The sequence below is a fragment of the Notamacropus eugenii genome, chromosome 5 (genome assembly GCF_028372415.1).
Source record: "Notamacropus eugenii isolate mMacEug1 chromosome 5, mMacEug1.pri_v2, whole genome shotgun sequence".
NCBI lineage: Eukaryota > Metazoa > Chordata > Mammalia > Diprotodontia > Macropodidae > Notamacropus > Notamacropus eugenii.
In genome coordinates, this window is record NC_092876.1 from 13,193,381 (window position 1) to 13,209,156 (window position 15,776).

Here is a 15,776-nt window from a genome sequence, read left to right on the forward strand (position 1 = left end):
GGGAGAGGGCAGATTTGGGTTGTGGGAGAACTGGCCTGGACCTGCCAGACCCCTCCCTGGGGGTGGAGGTTTAGCTCATCTCTACAAAAATGGAAATATCACCACTTTGAGGGGGAGAGGAAAGACCTTTGACAGCTCTGGTGTGGGAGAATGGAAAGTGGGTGAACAAATAGGGAGACAGAGAGGGAAGAAGAGAGAGAGACACACACACACACAGAGACACACAGAGACACACAGAGACAGAAGGACCAAGATGGGGCCAATGTGGGGAAAGGGAAGCTTAGACAGGAGGTCTTCCTCCCTGGTCCGGGGCTGGGATCCCAATCCCTGGGCCTTTGTCATAGGATCTCTCTGTATGGGGGATGAGGGCATAGTTAAGACTCATTTCTGCACTTCTGGCCAGTTATTAGCTCCCCAAAGCAGAGCCTGTCTCTCATCCTGGACCCTGGGTGAGTCCCTGGGGCAGGTGTAGAACAGAGAGGAGGAGGTTTGGTTGTGATTCCTGGTTCAATTCCATCCTCACCTCCTCATTCTTGATGTATGGAGCCCTCTGGGGATACCTCCCCTCCCTGTGCCTAGGCTTTAGTGGGAGAGAAGACAGAGCAGCGGCAGGGTTACAAGGCATTCCCTCTCCTGGCTTTGGGGGGGTCAGAGTCGGGAGGGGGAGATGCCCCACCAGCCCTGTGCCCCCTCCTAGCAAATCACCACCTCTGTCTGGTGTCCTGAGACCCAAGCTGAGCCTCCTGCCTCCTCTTTGGCCCCAAGATGGTATCTGCCTGAGGCTGCTGGGGGTGCAGTAGAGAGAGCCCTGGGCCAGGGGTCAGGAAGACCTGAGTTCAATTCTAACCTCAGACACTACTTAGTTAAGTGACCCTGAGTAGGTCACTTCCTGTCTGCTTGCCTCAGTTTGTAAATGTAAGATGGGGATCATAACAACACCTGACTCATAGAGTCGTGAGGATGAAATGAGATAACAACTAAAAGTGCTTAGCACATAGCAGGTGCTGTATAAATGCTGATTCCCCTCCCCCACCTCTGGCCCCAGAGGGAGAGACAGGGAGAGGACAGGAAGGGCAGAGGCAGAGGGATGCTTGGGGCCAGGCTGGGCTGGGGAGGAGCTTAGGGGCTGCTGGGCCCCAGAGCCAGCCCTGCCTGAGGGGCCTGGGGCCCAGGGAGTGTCCTCACCTGTCACCACCAGCTCCAGGGGGTCACTGCGCTCTGACCAGACTGATGAGTGTTTGTAGAGGCAGACGTATGTCCCTGCATCTTTATCTGTCGCGGATGGAATGTGAAATTCGCCCTCTCTTCTAGATGCTTTCACATTCATGATCTCTGTCTTAGAAGTTTCCCTTTTCTCCAGACGGTAGTGATAGGTCTTTATATATCCCTGGCACCTCAGGGTAACACTTCTCCCTTTGGGCACCAAAGAGCTGTTCTCTGCCCTGAGGAAGGGTCTGGGGAGACTTTCTGAAAGGAATGAGAGCTGTGAGTTCCAGGGGATTCCCCTTCTGTGTCCCCTCCCTGGTTCCCCTCATTCAGTCCTGTCCAGACCTCCCCTCTCCCTCTCCTGGGGGCAGTCATCTCCTCTGAGCAGGGGAAGTATGGGGAATGGACTCACCTGTCTGTGCCCTCATCCTCTGGCCCAGACACAGCCCTGGCAGAGAGAATCCTGGTTACTCCCAGCTCCCCACATCCATCCCACCCAACACACCCAGAAGAAGGAGACAGAGGGATCAGATCCTGGGATTGGTGCTGGTGGAAATGAAAGGGGTTGAACCCCAGGAGACCCCTCTAGGAGCTCCAGCTTCTACCCTCCCCAAACTTGCTGGGTGACCTCAGACTTGTCCCTCCCCTTCCTTGAGGGAGAGTTTCTTCCACAACAAAATGGAGGTGGGGAGGGTTCGAGTTGATGATGGGTTAAGTCCCCTCAAACCTGAGGCTTTTTAGACTCACCAAGACACAGCAGGACAGAGAGGATGTGAGTCATGATGGTTCCAGCAGCTGATGGGAGAGGGGACTGCAGGCTGACCAGGACACTGTCTGAGGCACAGGGTGGGACCATGGTGGGCTCAGCTCTGGGTTTGCAAAACCCTGCGAAGGTTCACTTCTCTTTCCTCTCTGTGGTTGTTACTTCATTGGTGGCTCCACGCTCTGTGTGCGTGCATGTGTGTGTGTGTGTGTGTGTTGGGGTATTGGAGAGTCCTCTACTGTCAGGTCAGAATACTGGAACAATTCTTGTTTTCTGGTTGTAATCCAGGCCCCACAGCTCTGGAAAGATCCCCAGGTATGGCTCAGGTGTCAGCCTCACAGCTTCCCCACTCATGGACTTAAAGCCCTGGAGGACCTGAATGGTTGTAATGCTTTGCCTTCCAGGAGGACCAAAATGACGTCACCATGATAAAGTACAATTTATCTGTCAGACTCATTCTGTGGCTGATCAGACCAAAACCAGCTCAGAATGCTCTACCCCAGGTTGGGCACAGATAGTTCACATGAATATTTGGGGTGAATATCCCAAATTTGCGCACCCTCCATGGTCCACTGAGGAACTTCTCTTTTCAGCCTGTCTATGAGCAGCCCAGACCTGCCAAACCTTGCCTTGGAAAGGGCTGGGCAAGAAGGGATCAGCCTTTGGTCCTCAGCCCCTGCCCACCTTTGAGGTCTCTGCACTCAACATCATTACACAGATAATCCACTCTGTGGCCACACACATTTTGATGAACCAGACAAGAATCCAGGAATGCTGTGGAGGATCTGGGTGGGCACCAGGAAAGCCTAAGCCTGAGCTTGGCCATGACCAATGAGTTTCTGTGGCTGGCATGGCCAGTTCTTTCCCCCTCTATCAGCTGTCCCTGAAGGTCATGCCAGCAGATGAAGAGGAAATGGTTGTGTGAAGATGTACCCACATCCAGCTTCCCTTTCTTTGCCCCATGGCTCGAAGGCTCTTTCCCCATGGGCACTTCCAGAAGGGGCAGGGGTCCTCAGAAGTACCCCATTATGTTACCAGTCCTTTGTTTCTCTCTTTCCAGATGGCCCTACAAGGGGCTTTTAGACACAGCTTAGAGCCAGGAGGGCCTTGGACACTGAATCCCACCTCTCCATTTTATAGGTGAAGAAACACAGGCCTCCAGACAGGCTGTGAGTTTTCATGGAGTGAGTGCTGGGCAGAGCCAGGATCCAAGAGTGACCCCTCAGGCCCACCCCCCTTTCCCCACCCCAGTGAGTACCCTGCAGCTCACCTGTCTGCTCACTCTTTTTCTTTCAGCCCTTTTCTGCCTCCACAAATCAGCCCACATCTTCCTCTTTCCCTTGGTGATATCATGCCAGCTATTAGAGATCTGTCCTGTCTTACAAGGCCAGAGGGGGTTGAGCTAACCTCATACATGCTCAACATCTCATTTGAGATTGTTGGGAGTGAGGAAGTCATGTAGGAGACAAGGAATATTTTGAGTTAACTTGGCCCCCAGGTGGATTGTCCTGAGAACAGGTGTGGACCCTTGGGCCAAGAAGTTTATAAATGTGCTTTTTAGGACAGCAGTGGAATACTTCAGCAACTTCAAGGTACTTCATTACTGACTCCTTTTAATTTCCTGGCCTGGAACTTCCTCTCATTTTGGGAGTGTGGGTAGGGGGCTGCTTTAGCCCCCTGGGAACTGTTTTCACCTGGGAATGTTTTTATATATTTTTATTAAAAGGGCTGATTATTTACATGCTGAGGCTTGGAATGATCCATTTCAGCAGATGTGCAACTCAGAATGGGACACCTTTTAGATGAATTTGGCACCTGGCTCCACTGGGAGCTCACTCAAGGCTTATGCCTCTTTCCCCTCTGACCTCCTTGATGCTCCACACAGGACCTGGGGCTCTTTCCACTTTCTTGTCAGGTCTAGTGCAGGTTCCTAGGTCTCCTTCTTCTTCATGCCCTCAATGCCAGCACATATCCCAGAAGCCTTTTTTCTCCCTTGCCATTCAGGGCATTAGCTAGATCTAATTTTATTGCCCCATCTGTAAAATGGGTAAGCACACCATCTAGGTGTAGGATCCTTTGAACAAACTGACAGCAATCTGCAAGTAAGCCTTCATTTAGCTTTCATGTTTGCTACTGAAGATGTGGACATCCATCTTAATACTTCCTGGCTAATAGGTTTCCTTGATGTTGGCTGAATTAGTTGGTCCAAGAATTGTGGGATGGAGGTTTGTAGAACTACCCCTTTATTCTGGCTCAGAAAAAGCATGGCACAAATGCTCACCCTTTCTTTATCTTTCTCTGCTTTGCACTCCTAACTCACTTGTACTTTCTCTACAAGGTCCCATAAACCTCTTCATCCTAGGAGGTCACTCCAGTCACCTGTGGGTGCAAGTAGCTGTAGCATGTGCACTGGCCACACCCCTGGAAATCCATCTTGTTGGGTAGGCAAAACAAGTGTGAGGGAAACTGTCAGGCTTCACATCTATCAGTGAGTAGTGGAGGTGCTTACCCAAGCATGTGAACCCTTGTAGTATGGGTGGACACAATTTGTTGGAACGGCCATGAAGGCTGCTAAAGCAGGTAGATGGGACAGGAAAAGAGAGAGAGAAAACTACTGCTTACCTTACATGATTAGTACAGGCAAGTCAAAGAGGGCTTGAGAGTAAAGGATTTGGAAATTTTTGGTAAAAAATATTCTCCTTCTCTCGTTTTGCCTGTCTATCTGCTGTCTCTCTGTCTCTCTCTCTCTCTGTCTCTCTCTCTCTCTGTCTCTTGCTCCATTCTAACTCTGGCCAAGATTTAAATGTGGAGAGGGAGACAATAGAGAAAGCGGGAAACTTCCCTTCTCAGATCAAAGAGAGGCAGGTTGCCTAGCACTTAATCTTTTTATGTCTTACATAAGAGAGAAAAGTTTTCGTGTGCTAGAACACAACCAAAAGGCAACTGAATTCGTTCTGGCTGTATTTTAAGTGAAATGTGTCATGCCTAATTTGATGTTTAATATAGGCCAGACTTTATTATACTATTTGGCACTAAAGCAAATTGGGAAAATGCATAGATCTTTAATTTGTCAGCTGAGTGACCTTAAGCAAGTTACTTCAGTTTACCTCACATGATTGCAAGGTGCCTAAAACAATGCCTCATGGAAAGCAGTCACTATAAATGTTAACTATTGTTATTAGTTCCTTAATTGCATAGGACCAGTGTACAATGCCAATGGTGATGAGATGCCTGATTTTCTATATAAGGTAATTTGGAAATGCATTCAACAGAATTGGAGTAGCCTGATTGGTAGTGTGATTGTTTCAAGTTTTAAATACATAATATTTTTAAATTGGTAAACTTTTGAACCAGTCATATCAAACAACGTTTCATTTGATTCCATTGGCTATTTTCTCTTCTCTCTTGAGGAAATTTATCTTTTCCCCTTGCCCTGAGTCATCTGTGAAATCTCATCCAGCATCTCTGAAAGAGGGTGCCCTATTTCCCCAATTAGTAGAGTCAGAATTACATGTTTCTAAGCAGGAGGAGCAGACTTCACTATTATATGTCTATGAGAAACCGTTAAGGCAGCGCTGTGATACACATCTGGATCTTCAATAATAATCACAGTTTTCATTGCCTCCTCCTTTAGCTTTCTCATTCAGACACTTGACACTCACTAGCTGTGTCACCTTGGCCAAGTCACTTAACCCCAATTGCCTCATCCTGGGTCATCTCCAGTCATCCTGATGAATAGCTGGTCACTGGATTCAGATGGCTCTGGAGGAGAAGTGAGGCTGGTGACCTGCACAGCCCTCCCTCACTCAAAATAAAGTCAAGTGCAAGTCATATCACCATTTCTCTGATGGCATGGTCTTCTTTGGCAACGAAGGATGAACACACACAAAAGCATGAAGTGAAAGAAACTAAAAGGTGGTGGAGAAATTGTGTAAAACCAGCTGTGTTACTTTCTCAGTCCTGCTAACTCTGTCTTAGAATGTTTTATAACTGCTATTTAGAAAACCAGGTATTCTCACCTTTGTCTGTAATTAAAGAGATTACAGGCAAAACAATTTGGCTATCCCTTATGAATGTTGTAAGATTTTTAACTAAGTTATTTGGGGTTACTATTTTAATGGTAAAATCTAAAATTGTTAATTTATTACTGTGTGTGGAAAGGAGGGGATTGGGTGACAACCTTATCTGGATTGTTTCTACCCCCTCAGAACAGTCTTCCTTGGGGTTATGGGGGTTGGCAGGTAGGGGCACTAGGTAAAACCTCTCTATGGGGTCCATGTTGATTTCCATTATTTTGCAAACTTGCCAAAGCCCCTAGCTAGACCTTGAAGGACTGTTAATGATGTTTGCTCCCGGGAAGGCTTCACTACCCCTTCTGGAATCAAAAATTTCTAAAGAGGAATGCTATCAAAGATGTGTTGAGAAGAGCTCCTTTCCCACTGATAGCGCATTTAAGTGGCAGAATGCCTTCTTGCTTATAAGGGATTATTAAAGGTGGGTAGTCCTGAGTCATCTTTGGGAGTCTCCTGCATGGCATGGGTGAGCAGCTGAGGACCTTCCCATTGGGACTCTGGGGGCTGATCCAGGACTCCTTAGCCATGTGACCCAGATGTAGACAATACCCCCATTGGTGCTGATCAATTGTGGAAAGATTGGATAATCGTCGAGAGTTACCGATTGTAGTATAACTGTTGGGACATACTGATTGTGACATAACTGTCGGGATCGACTGATTCTGGGTGCCATCTAGAGTCCTGGGCCATCTGCAATTTGACTGAGGTTAGCCTGGAAGTCACAAACTTGGTTAGAAGGTTCAAAAGGTAAGGTCTGATCATCAAAAGCAACAAGACAAGGAGAAACAGGGCAGGTGTGGAGGTGAGGGGTGGTGCAAGGGGTCAGGAGAGTCATAGGAGAATTAAAGAGTTAAAAATCAGGACCCCCAGCTCTATGATCCAGAGGGGAGCTGCTGTCTGTGGACTTTCTTCATTCATTGAACCTTTCCCAGGATGTTCCCAATGTGTCTTGTCCTGCTTTGAATTATATGTATATATGTGTGTGTGTGTGTGTGTGTGTGTGTGTGTGTGTGTGTGTGTGTGTGTATCTATCTATCTATATCTATATCTATATCTATCTTTGTCTACTGACTTTCAAATCAAGCTCCATAATTTTCATTCTCTAACTTTCTTCCTAATGTCAAAATTCCTCATGCCCTCTGGACTTGCTTGAACCACCTGAAGCAGGCACAAGGCTACCCTGACCAGCTATCTAGGTACAGAAGGGACTTAGATGTTCCCCATTTGTTCCCAAACCTTACCTGTCTTCCATATTTTCCATTAAGCCTTTATTTCTCTTTCTAAATCTTCCAAACCCATTACTCAGACCTCCCAGTTTTGCATTTCAACCATGTTCCAGACTGCACGTTGTTAAACCCATGTCTTATTAAAACTCTGCTTTCTCAAGCTATGGGGTTAATTTCAATTCAGGGAATTCCCTTCAGGTGGCTAAACCTGCACCATCTGTTCCTAGTCCTGATATAGGAAGGAGTTTGTGAAAAAAATACCAGACCACTTCCAGGCTTGGGTAATCCAGACAAAAAATTCTATCTCTACATAAGTGTGAGTGGAACAGGGAGGCTTCCCAACTTTACATTCAATTACTAGGAAGCTTGTGTGGGGGCTGACCAGGATAAGGAGCTAGGTCACATAACTCAAATCCCATAGTTTGGCTGTTATCCTTCCTTTTCGAAGGGGACCAAAATGATATCACCATGATAAAATGAAGTTTCAGTGCAGCTGATCAGACCAATAAGAAGCTTGGAATGCTCTACCACAGGTTGGGCACTGAGAGTACATATGAGTATTTGGGGTGGATACCCCAAATTTATACATTCTACATTTACTTTGTGCTGTCTCAATTCTGCTTTGGTCAAAGAGCACAACACCTTTTCTGATGTGGGCATGCCGTGCGGAGCAGTCATGTGCCAGTGTCTCCCATGTTTCACAGTTAAATCCAAAGGTCTTGAGAGTCCTTGATCAGCATATGATTGCCTGCCCCATGCTAGTTCTACATAAAATAGTTTTTTTGGAAAGCATACATTTTATATTTGAAACACTTGGCCAGCCCATCAGACTTGTGTTCTCTGAAGCATAGTTTCAATGCTTGGCAGTTCAGCTCGAGCAAGGACTTCAGTGTCTGGTATCTTATCCTGCCAGGTGATCCTCAGAATCTTCCTAAGACAGTTCAAATGGAAGCAGTTCAGTTTTCTGGCATGGGGCTGGTAGACTGTCCATGTTTCACAAGCATATAACAATGAGCTCAGCACAACAGCTCTGTAGACCTTCAGTCTGACTATCAGTCTAATAGCTTTTCTCTCTCAAACTTTTCTTCAGAGCTTCCCAAATACTTAGCTAGCTCTGACAATGTGTACATCAACCTCATTGTCAATGTGTACATCCCTGAAAAGTACATTGCCAAGGTAAGTGAACTTATCCACAGCATTCAAAACTTCTCCAGTTGTTGTAACTGATGGTGCCATGAGTGAAGGGTATGGTGGTGGCTGATGGAGCACCTGTGTTTTCTTGGCATTAATTATTTGGCTCAAATTAGCACAGGCAGCAGAGAATTGATCCATACTTTGCTGCATCTCAGCTTCGGAGGATGCATTGTGTGCATAATCATCTGCAAACAGAAAATCTTATAGAAAACACAAAATCCAGTAGACCTGAAAGATGAAGTCCTCTTGTTGCAAGAGAACTCAATAGGTATAGCATCTGAATAGCAGTCCTGAGTGAAACAAGGTTGGCAAATGAAAGGCAGCTTACTGAAGTCACAGCTGGATACACGTTTTTCTGGAGAGGCCACAGTGAAGTGGAGCATCATGTAGCTGATGTGGGTTTTGCAATCAAAACTAACCTAGACAGCAAGCTGGTATGCCTGCCAAAAAGAGTGAATGACAGGTTCATGACAATGCAATTGCCACTTGCAGGAAAATGCCATGCTACCTCATCAATGCTTATGCTCCCACCATGATGAGCCCTGATGAGGTCAAAGGAAAATTTTATGAAAACCTAGAGACCCTTATCATCAATGTGCCAAAAGAGGACAGGCTTATAGTTCTGGGTGACTTTAATGCTGGAGTAGTTTCAGACTACCAGACTTAGTAGGGAGTCCCAGGGTGGAATTACGTTGGAAAAAGCAACAGCAATGGTCATTTGCTGCTGAAGACTTGTGCATCGCATGACCTTCTTATCACCAATACTGTTTTCCACTTACCTAAACGCAATAAAACTTCATTGATGCACCCTCGCAACAAACATTGGCATCTAGTAGACTATGTGGTTGTAAGGAGAAGAGACAGACAATATGTGATAGTGACAAAGGCACTGTGTGGTGCAGAGTGCTGGACTGATCACAGACTTATCCTTTCCAAGCTAAATATTGGCATTCATCAAAAGTGCCACCCCCCAAACAAAATGACTACCAAAAGAATTAATGTCAACAAGTCAGAGCTCTTCTCTGAGCATGAACAGTTTGATTCCAACTTGGAGGGAAAGTGGAGCCAACACACAGTTGGCAACAGTGTAGGAGAAAAAGAGTGGGCAGCTTTCAGAGAGTTGGTGTACAGCACTGCATTTGCTCATCTGAGTCAGAACACTCAGAAACAGCATGACTGGTATGATGAAAATGATGGGGAAATTCAGAAGCTGCTAAATGAAAAACAAGAAGTCCACAGGATATACCAACAGGATAGTTCATCTACCTCTAAGAAGGCAGAATCTAATTCCATCAAAAGCAAAGTACAAGTAAAGCTTAGAGAGATGCAGTGTTTCTGGCTCAGTAAGAAGGCAGATGAAATTCAGTTTTATGCTGATAGTAACAAGCCAAAGCACTTTTATGATTCCCTGAAAGCTATCTATGGACCAAAAACCTGTGGTGCATCACACCACAGGTGTGTGCAGTGGTGATGCATCCACATTGATTAGTGATAAAGACATGATCTTAGAGAGATGGGCTGAACACTTGCATAGTGTTCTCAATAGACCATCATCAATCAATTTACCTCAGCTTGAAGTCCATCCCTCCTTAGCTGAACTTCCAACTGAAGAAGTGGTTTGGAGGTTCCTTAGGCTCCTTCCATGTGGTAAAACACCTGGTGCTGATTCTATTCCAGCTGAGATCTACAAGGTAGGGGGACCATTGCTCATCCAAAAGCTGACTGAAATTTTCCAGGTATATGGCAAGAGGAAGTTATCCCCCAGGAGTTCAAGGATGTTTTCATTGTCCATCTCTAGAAGGGTGAAGGGAATAGATTGTCCTGTGACAATTACGTGGGGTTCTCTCAGTCATTGCTAGCACAATTCTTGTTAGAGTCCTCCTTAATAGACCTGGAAGATGGTCATATACCTGAAAGTCACTGTGGTTTCACAAAGGACTGAGGAACAATTGATATGGTGTTTGCTTCTAGACAACTCCAGGAGGAATGCCAGGAGCAGAACTCAGGTCTGTACACAATTTTTGTAGATCTGAGCAAGGCCTTTGATACTGTGAGTCATGAGAGCTTATGGAAAATTATGTCAAAATTTGATTGCCTGAGTTCATAACTATTGTACATCAATTTCATGATGGCATGTTTGCCTGGGACCTAGATAGTGGACAAAGGTCTCGTATCTTCCCAGTCACCAATGCAGTGAAACAGGGCTGTGTGCTTGCTCTCATGCTTTTTAGAATGGTGTTTTCAATTTGAAAAGGCTACAATCCAAGACCAAAGTGGAGAGAGTGCTGGTACATGATTTTCTGTTTGCAGATAATTGTGCACTGAATGCAGCTTCTGAAGCTGAGATGCAACAAAAAATGGATCTATTTTCTGCTGCTTGTGCTAACTTTTGACCTAATAATTAACATGAAGAAAACATAGAAACACCCCATGAGGCAAATTCTATCCAACAAAGAAATCAACCTTAACATTAGTGGCCCCTAAACAGTTGGGGAAAACCTGAATCCTCCTAGATAAGGATTTTAGGAATCCCCACTTCAACCCCCAAAGAAGAGAGAGGTTTTTCTATACCTTCCTTGGTGTACAGGTGAAACCTTCAGCTTGCCTTTGACAAAAAGGAAGAAGTGGTAACATTTAATAACATTTTTGGACTTTAATAAGGGCCAGATCTTGGATTAATCAATCAGAAGAAAAGCCTGGACCTAATAACCTCTTTGTTCTCTAAAGTAAACTCAGAGAATACCTCTTCTTATGTCAACAAAGCAACATAAGACTGACTTAGTAGACTTTATGAGACCCTTAACCTGAGACACTATCTTGAACAATGAGATTTTTTCTGTATCTTAATATTTTGTGGACATCTACTATGTGATGGCATGTTAATGATAAAGAAAACACAGATATCCTGGGTCAGAATTCAATCGAAATTTGTCAACTCTCTTATTGTATTTACAACTTATTCAATTAAGAGAATTCCTTTTGCATGATATAGATAAAAACATATAGAGACCATAAATGTGACAGGCACAAATGTTCTTGAATTGTCCTAAAACAGATTTTAGCCTGTTTATTCTTATGTCAGACAGTCAGAAGTTTCCTTTTGGCTCCATGATGATGGAACTTCTAGCTTTAAGAGAATAAACAATATGAATTTAGCCTCTTTTAAATTTTTAACTTTCAGGTTGACAATAGCTATGCAAGGGGAGGGGGAGACACTATCAGGGTCTGTCTTAAGAACACTGGGATCAGTTGTATGACATGGGAGACACTGGCACAGGCCAACAAGGAGTGCTCACCATCAGAGAACTTGCTGTGCTCTGTGAGCAAAGCAGAATTGAAACAAGTCAAGAGAAACACAGTGTGCACAAATTTAGAGAATCCACCTCAAATGTTCACATGGACTATTTGTGCCCAGACTGTGGTAGGACATCCCAAGCTTGTAATAGTCTGATCAGCCACAGTCAAACCAGTTGTAACTTCTCTCTATTATCGTAATGTCATTTTGTTCCTCTTCTAGAAAGGACAACAACCAACCATGTAGGAGGGGAGTGGTGGTATTGACCAGGGGGCCCCCATCAGGGGGTTGTCACCCCGGCTCAATTGAATTAATCACAGCAGATCACTGCAGGAAACAGAGATATGAACTGGGAAGAACTTCAAAGGAGTATAGGCAGGGCTTTGGCGAAATGTGGCTGGCTCAGCCTTGCCACCTGGTGGCATTTTCAGGCCAGACACCCAGTAAAAAGTGAGTCTGCTGGACCAGAGTTGATTTGAGTAGCACAGGAGAAGGTCCTGGGATCCCAGCAGCCATCCTACAGTTGTCCTGAGGTGGGAGGTGCCTTGTCCCACTATCCCCAGTCAGGGGTCTCTCCAGTATATTCTCTGTGTGGGGGCTTCCCCTCTGACTCACATTTAGAAGTTTACTTGCCCAGGAGGTAGCTATTCTATCCTAGGGATTTGTTGGTGCTGAGAGAAGGCTGCCCTTTGCATTGGCAGAGAATAACTGGAGGGATTTGTCATTGAAGTTTATTAGATTCCCTGGGATAAAGAATTCCAGTAGAAGAAAAAGAAATGATTCCTTTTTTGGGGGATGTGGGGAACATGTATTAGTGTGGTTTCATTTTTTATCAATCCTATTGTATTCTGTATATCACTTATTGAATATTTCAACACAAATATCTCTTAATTTACCCTATCAATAATTAAATATGGAAGTAACTATGCATGGTCACAATGTTAAAAAGATTTAGCTGTTGGTATTTGGCAGGAAGGACACCAGTATTCATTAAGAGTTGAACTTAAGAAATATTATCTCACATGATCCTCACAACCACCCTGGTGGGATGGTGCTATGAACATCTCCATTTTACAGTTGAGGAAACTGAGGCAGCCTCATGAAGTGAAGTGACTTGCCCAGGGTCACACAGTGAAGAAGTGTCGGAGTCTGGATCTGAATTCAAACCAGGCCTGGTGCTCCATCCAGTAAGCCACCTGCTGCCTTGACAGGGTAGATAGGATCACACACAGGGTGAATCATTGAGAGAATACCATTTGACTTAACCAAGAGAGTAAGGGCATTTTGTAGAAAATGCAGGGAAACAAGAAATGAATGAAAACAAAAATACAAGGTTGTCTGTTTTCTACCAATTAACCGTAAATGTAGACCAATGAGGAATTCCCAATTGTATGAGGGGTTTCTGGAAGCACTAACAGTTCAAACGCAAAACCATTCCTGGCAGAATCAGTCATGAACAGAGGGACAAAGTCTTGAAATTAACAATAAAAAAAGGGCCATTTTCCAAACAAATAGTCTTCCCTGCTTCCTTCAACCCCCCACTCAAACCCACCTTCTGCAGGAAGTCTTCCCCAATCTTTTTTAATACCACTGCTTTCCCTGGAGATCACCTCCAATTTCTCCTGTCTGTATCTTGGATGTATATAATCATTTCTCTGTGGTCTTCCCCATTAGACTGGGAGCAGAGTGCGGGCAGGCACTAGTTCTTTGCTTTTCTTTGATTCCCAAGCTATCAGCCCAGTATCAGGCATACAGTAGACCCTTAATGACTACTTCTTGGTTTCCTGACTACAGGGGCTTCCCCACACCCCAGCCTAGGATGGAACATTGCAGATGCAGCCAGAGGTCCAAGTTTGGAGTTTTCCTTGGGGAGGAACCAGGTCCCTCTAGGGAATAAATGTGGGAGCTTTGGGCTAGAAAAGTAACCCAAGGTGTGCAGAATCCATTAATCAATATATTTTTGAAGCTTTTCCAAAAGTGTTATTTCCCAGGGTATGAACAGGATCAGCTAGGTGAGACTTGGAGTCAGAAAAATGTAGGCAAGGATTTGCCAATTCCAGGGTCCCCTCAGGCCACCATGGACAGCTCCTGAGAGGTGGAGGTGGAGGTGGCCCACAGGTGGAGACTTCCTTCTGCTTCTTCACTACCCAAGTCAGTCCCCCAAGAGGAGAGCTCCACTCTGTTTTCCTCTGGTCTGCCTCCTAAACAGAGAAAGGTGAACAGAGATACTCAGATGGCTGAGAGTAAGCGATTGTTCTCACACACGGGCTGTCACAAAGCCACTCCTCTCACAAGAGTCAGTCCTCCTGAGTTCCCCCCTGACAGTAGCCTTCACCAACCTCCTCTTTAGAAACTAGTCAGCACCTGTGTGCTCTCTCTTCCTTTACTGGGGTGTCCCATGAAGGACAGTTTTTCCTTGCCAAGGTCAGCCCCCTCCATGTGCCTTAGATCACATTCCCTTCCGTCACCTCTAGACAATCCCCCTAGTCATTGCCTCCTTCCAGGAATTATTCCATCTATATCTCCAGGTTCCTTCCCACTTGCCAACAAACACATCCAAGTCATTCCCAATTGAGAAAAACAAATCCAAACAGTCCTCTGACCCAACTCTATCCTTCAATGTCCTCCTTTTATGGGCAAAGTCCTGGAAAAGGCTTTTTGGGTTTATGGCTTTCCCCTCCTTTCACTCCTTTCCACCTCCTTTCTGGCTCCTGACGTCATCACCCCATTGAAACTGTTCTCTCCAAAGTCATCAGTTATCTCTTCTTTGCTCAATGGAATCTCTTGTTGATGCTCATTCTTCTTGACCTCTCTCTCCTGCACTGGATGCCACTGGCCAATCCCCTTTCCTAGATGGTTTTTCCTCTCTGGGTTTCTGTGATCCTGTTGCTTTGTTGTTCTCCTCCCACCTACCTCCCCATTCCTCCTCTGTCATTTTTTCAGGATCTTCATCCACATCAGGCTCTCGAACTGTGATTGCTGCCCCAGACTCTGTCTTTGGCTCCTTCTCTTCTCTCTCTACACTCTCAGCTCCATGTGGTCATTTAGCATCTCCATGCCTATGCCTCCCTGGTCTATGTATTGAGCCTCAATGTCTTTCCTGAGCCCCAGAGACCCATCACTACCTTCCCGTTGGACATTTCTACCTGCATGTCTGTGGCCATCTCCAACTCAACCTGGACAGTAGAGCTCATTGTCTCATCTCCAAAGGAAATGTCTCATTTCTGTGGAAGGTACCACCAAACTCCCAGTCAGCCAGGGTCACCACCTCAGGCACTTTCTCTACTTCTCATTCCCCCAGCCCTTCAGGTCCAATCATTTATGTAGTTGTTTTCGAATTCTCATTCCATTCCATCTCTCTCATCCCTCCCCATCTTTCTATTCTTGGCAGTCAAAATTCAGTGTAGGTCCTGATCATTTCTTATCTGGATGATTTCAATCACCTCCTAGTTGGACTCCCTGCCTCATGGGCATCCCCTCTCCAGTCCATTCTCTACACAGCTTCTAACATGACTTTCATATAGCCCAGGTCTGACTAAGACATTCTTTAATTTTTTTTTTTAATTTTTCAGGCTAAGAATTTTATTTTATTTTAAAATTTCATTTTTTTTCCTAGTTTCAAATCCTGTCCCTTCCTGCTCTTCTTCACCTACCCAGTGAGAAAGCAAGGAAAACAAAGGCCATTACACATCGTTAACCTGAAAGTGCGGTTAGGCAAACAGGCTAAGCCAGTCTACATTCATATTGCTTATTCACTTAAAGCTATCAGATACGTACTGCATGGAACCAAAATATAAGTTCTGACTGTCTGATAAAAGAACGGCCAAGCTTTAATATGTTTTAGAACAATCCCAACTCAGGGTGTCTATGTCACTCAAATTTTTTATTTCCATATATGCTTAACCATATTATGAAAAAAGGATTTTCTTAATTGAATATGTGGTAAATACAGTAAGATGAGAATTGATAAAGTGTCAATTGAAATTAAGACCCAAGATATTTGTATTTTCCTTACCATT

General features: G+C 45.0%; 1 protein-coding gene across 1 annotated transcript in view; it reads right to left on the reverse strand.

Annotated features, from left to right (window-relative positions):
• LOC140507333 (leukocyte immunoglobulin-like receptor subfamily A member 3) overlaps positions 1-2,109 on the reverse strand; it is a 43,237-nt gene extending 41,128 nt beyond the window's left edge. Inside the window, exons 1-3 of the mRNA XM_072615445.1 lie at positions 1,954-2,109; positions 1,619-1,654; positions 1,186-1,467 (exon numbers count right to left, since the gene is read on the reverse strand). Coding sequence (XP_072471546.1) covers positions 1,186-1,467; positions 1,619-1,654; positions 1,954-2,062 — 427 coding nt within the window. The 5' untranslated portion in view covers positions 2,063-2,109. The remainder of the gene's footprint in view (positions 1-1,185; positions 1,468-1,618; positions 1,655-1,953) is intronic.
• Positions 2,110-15,776: the final 13,667 nt, after the last annotated feature.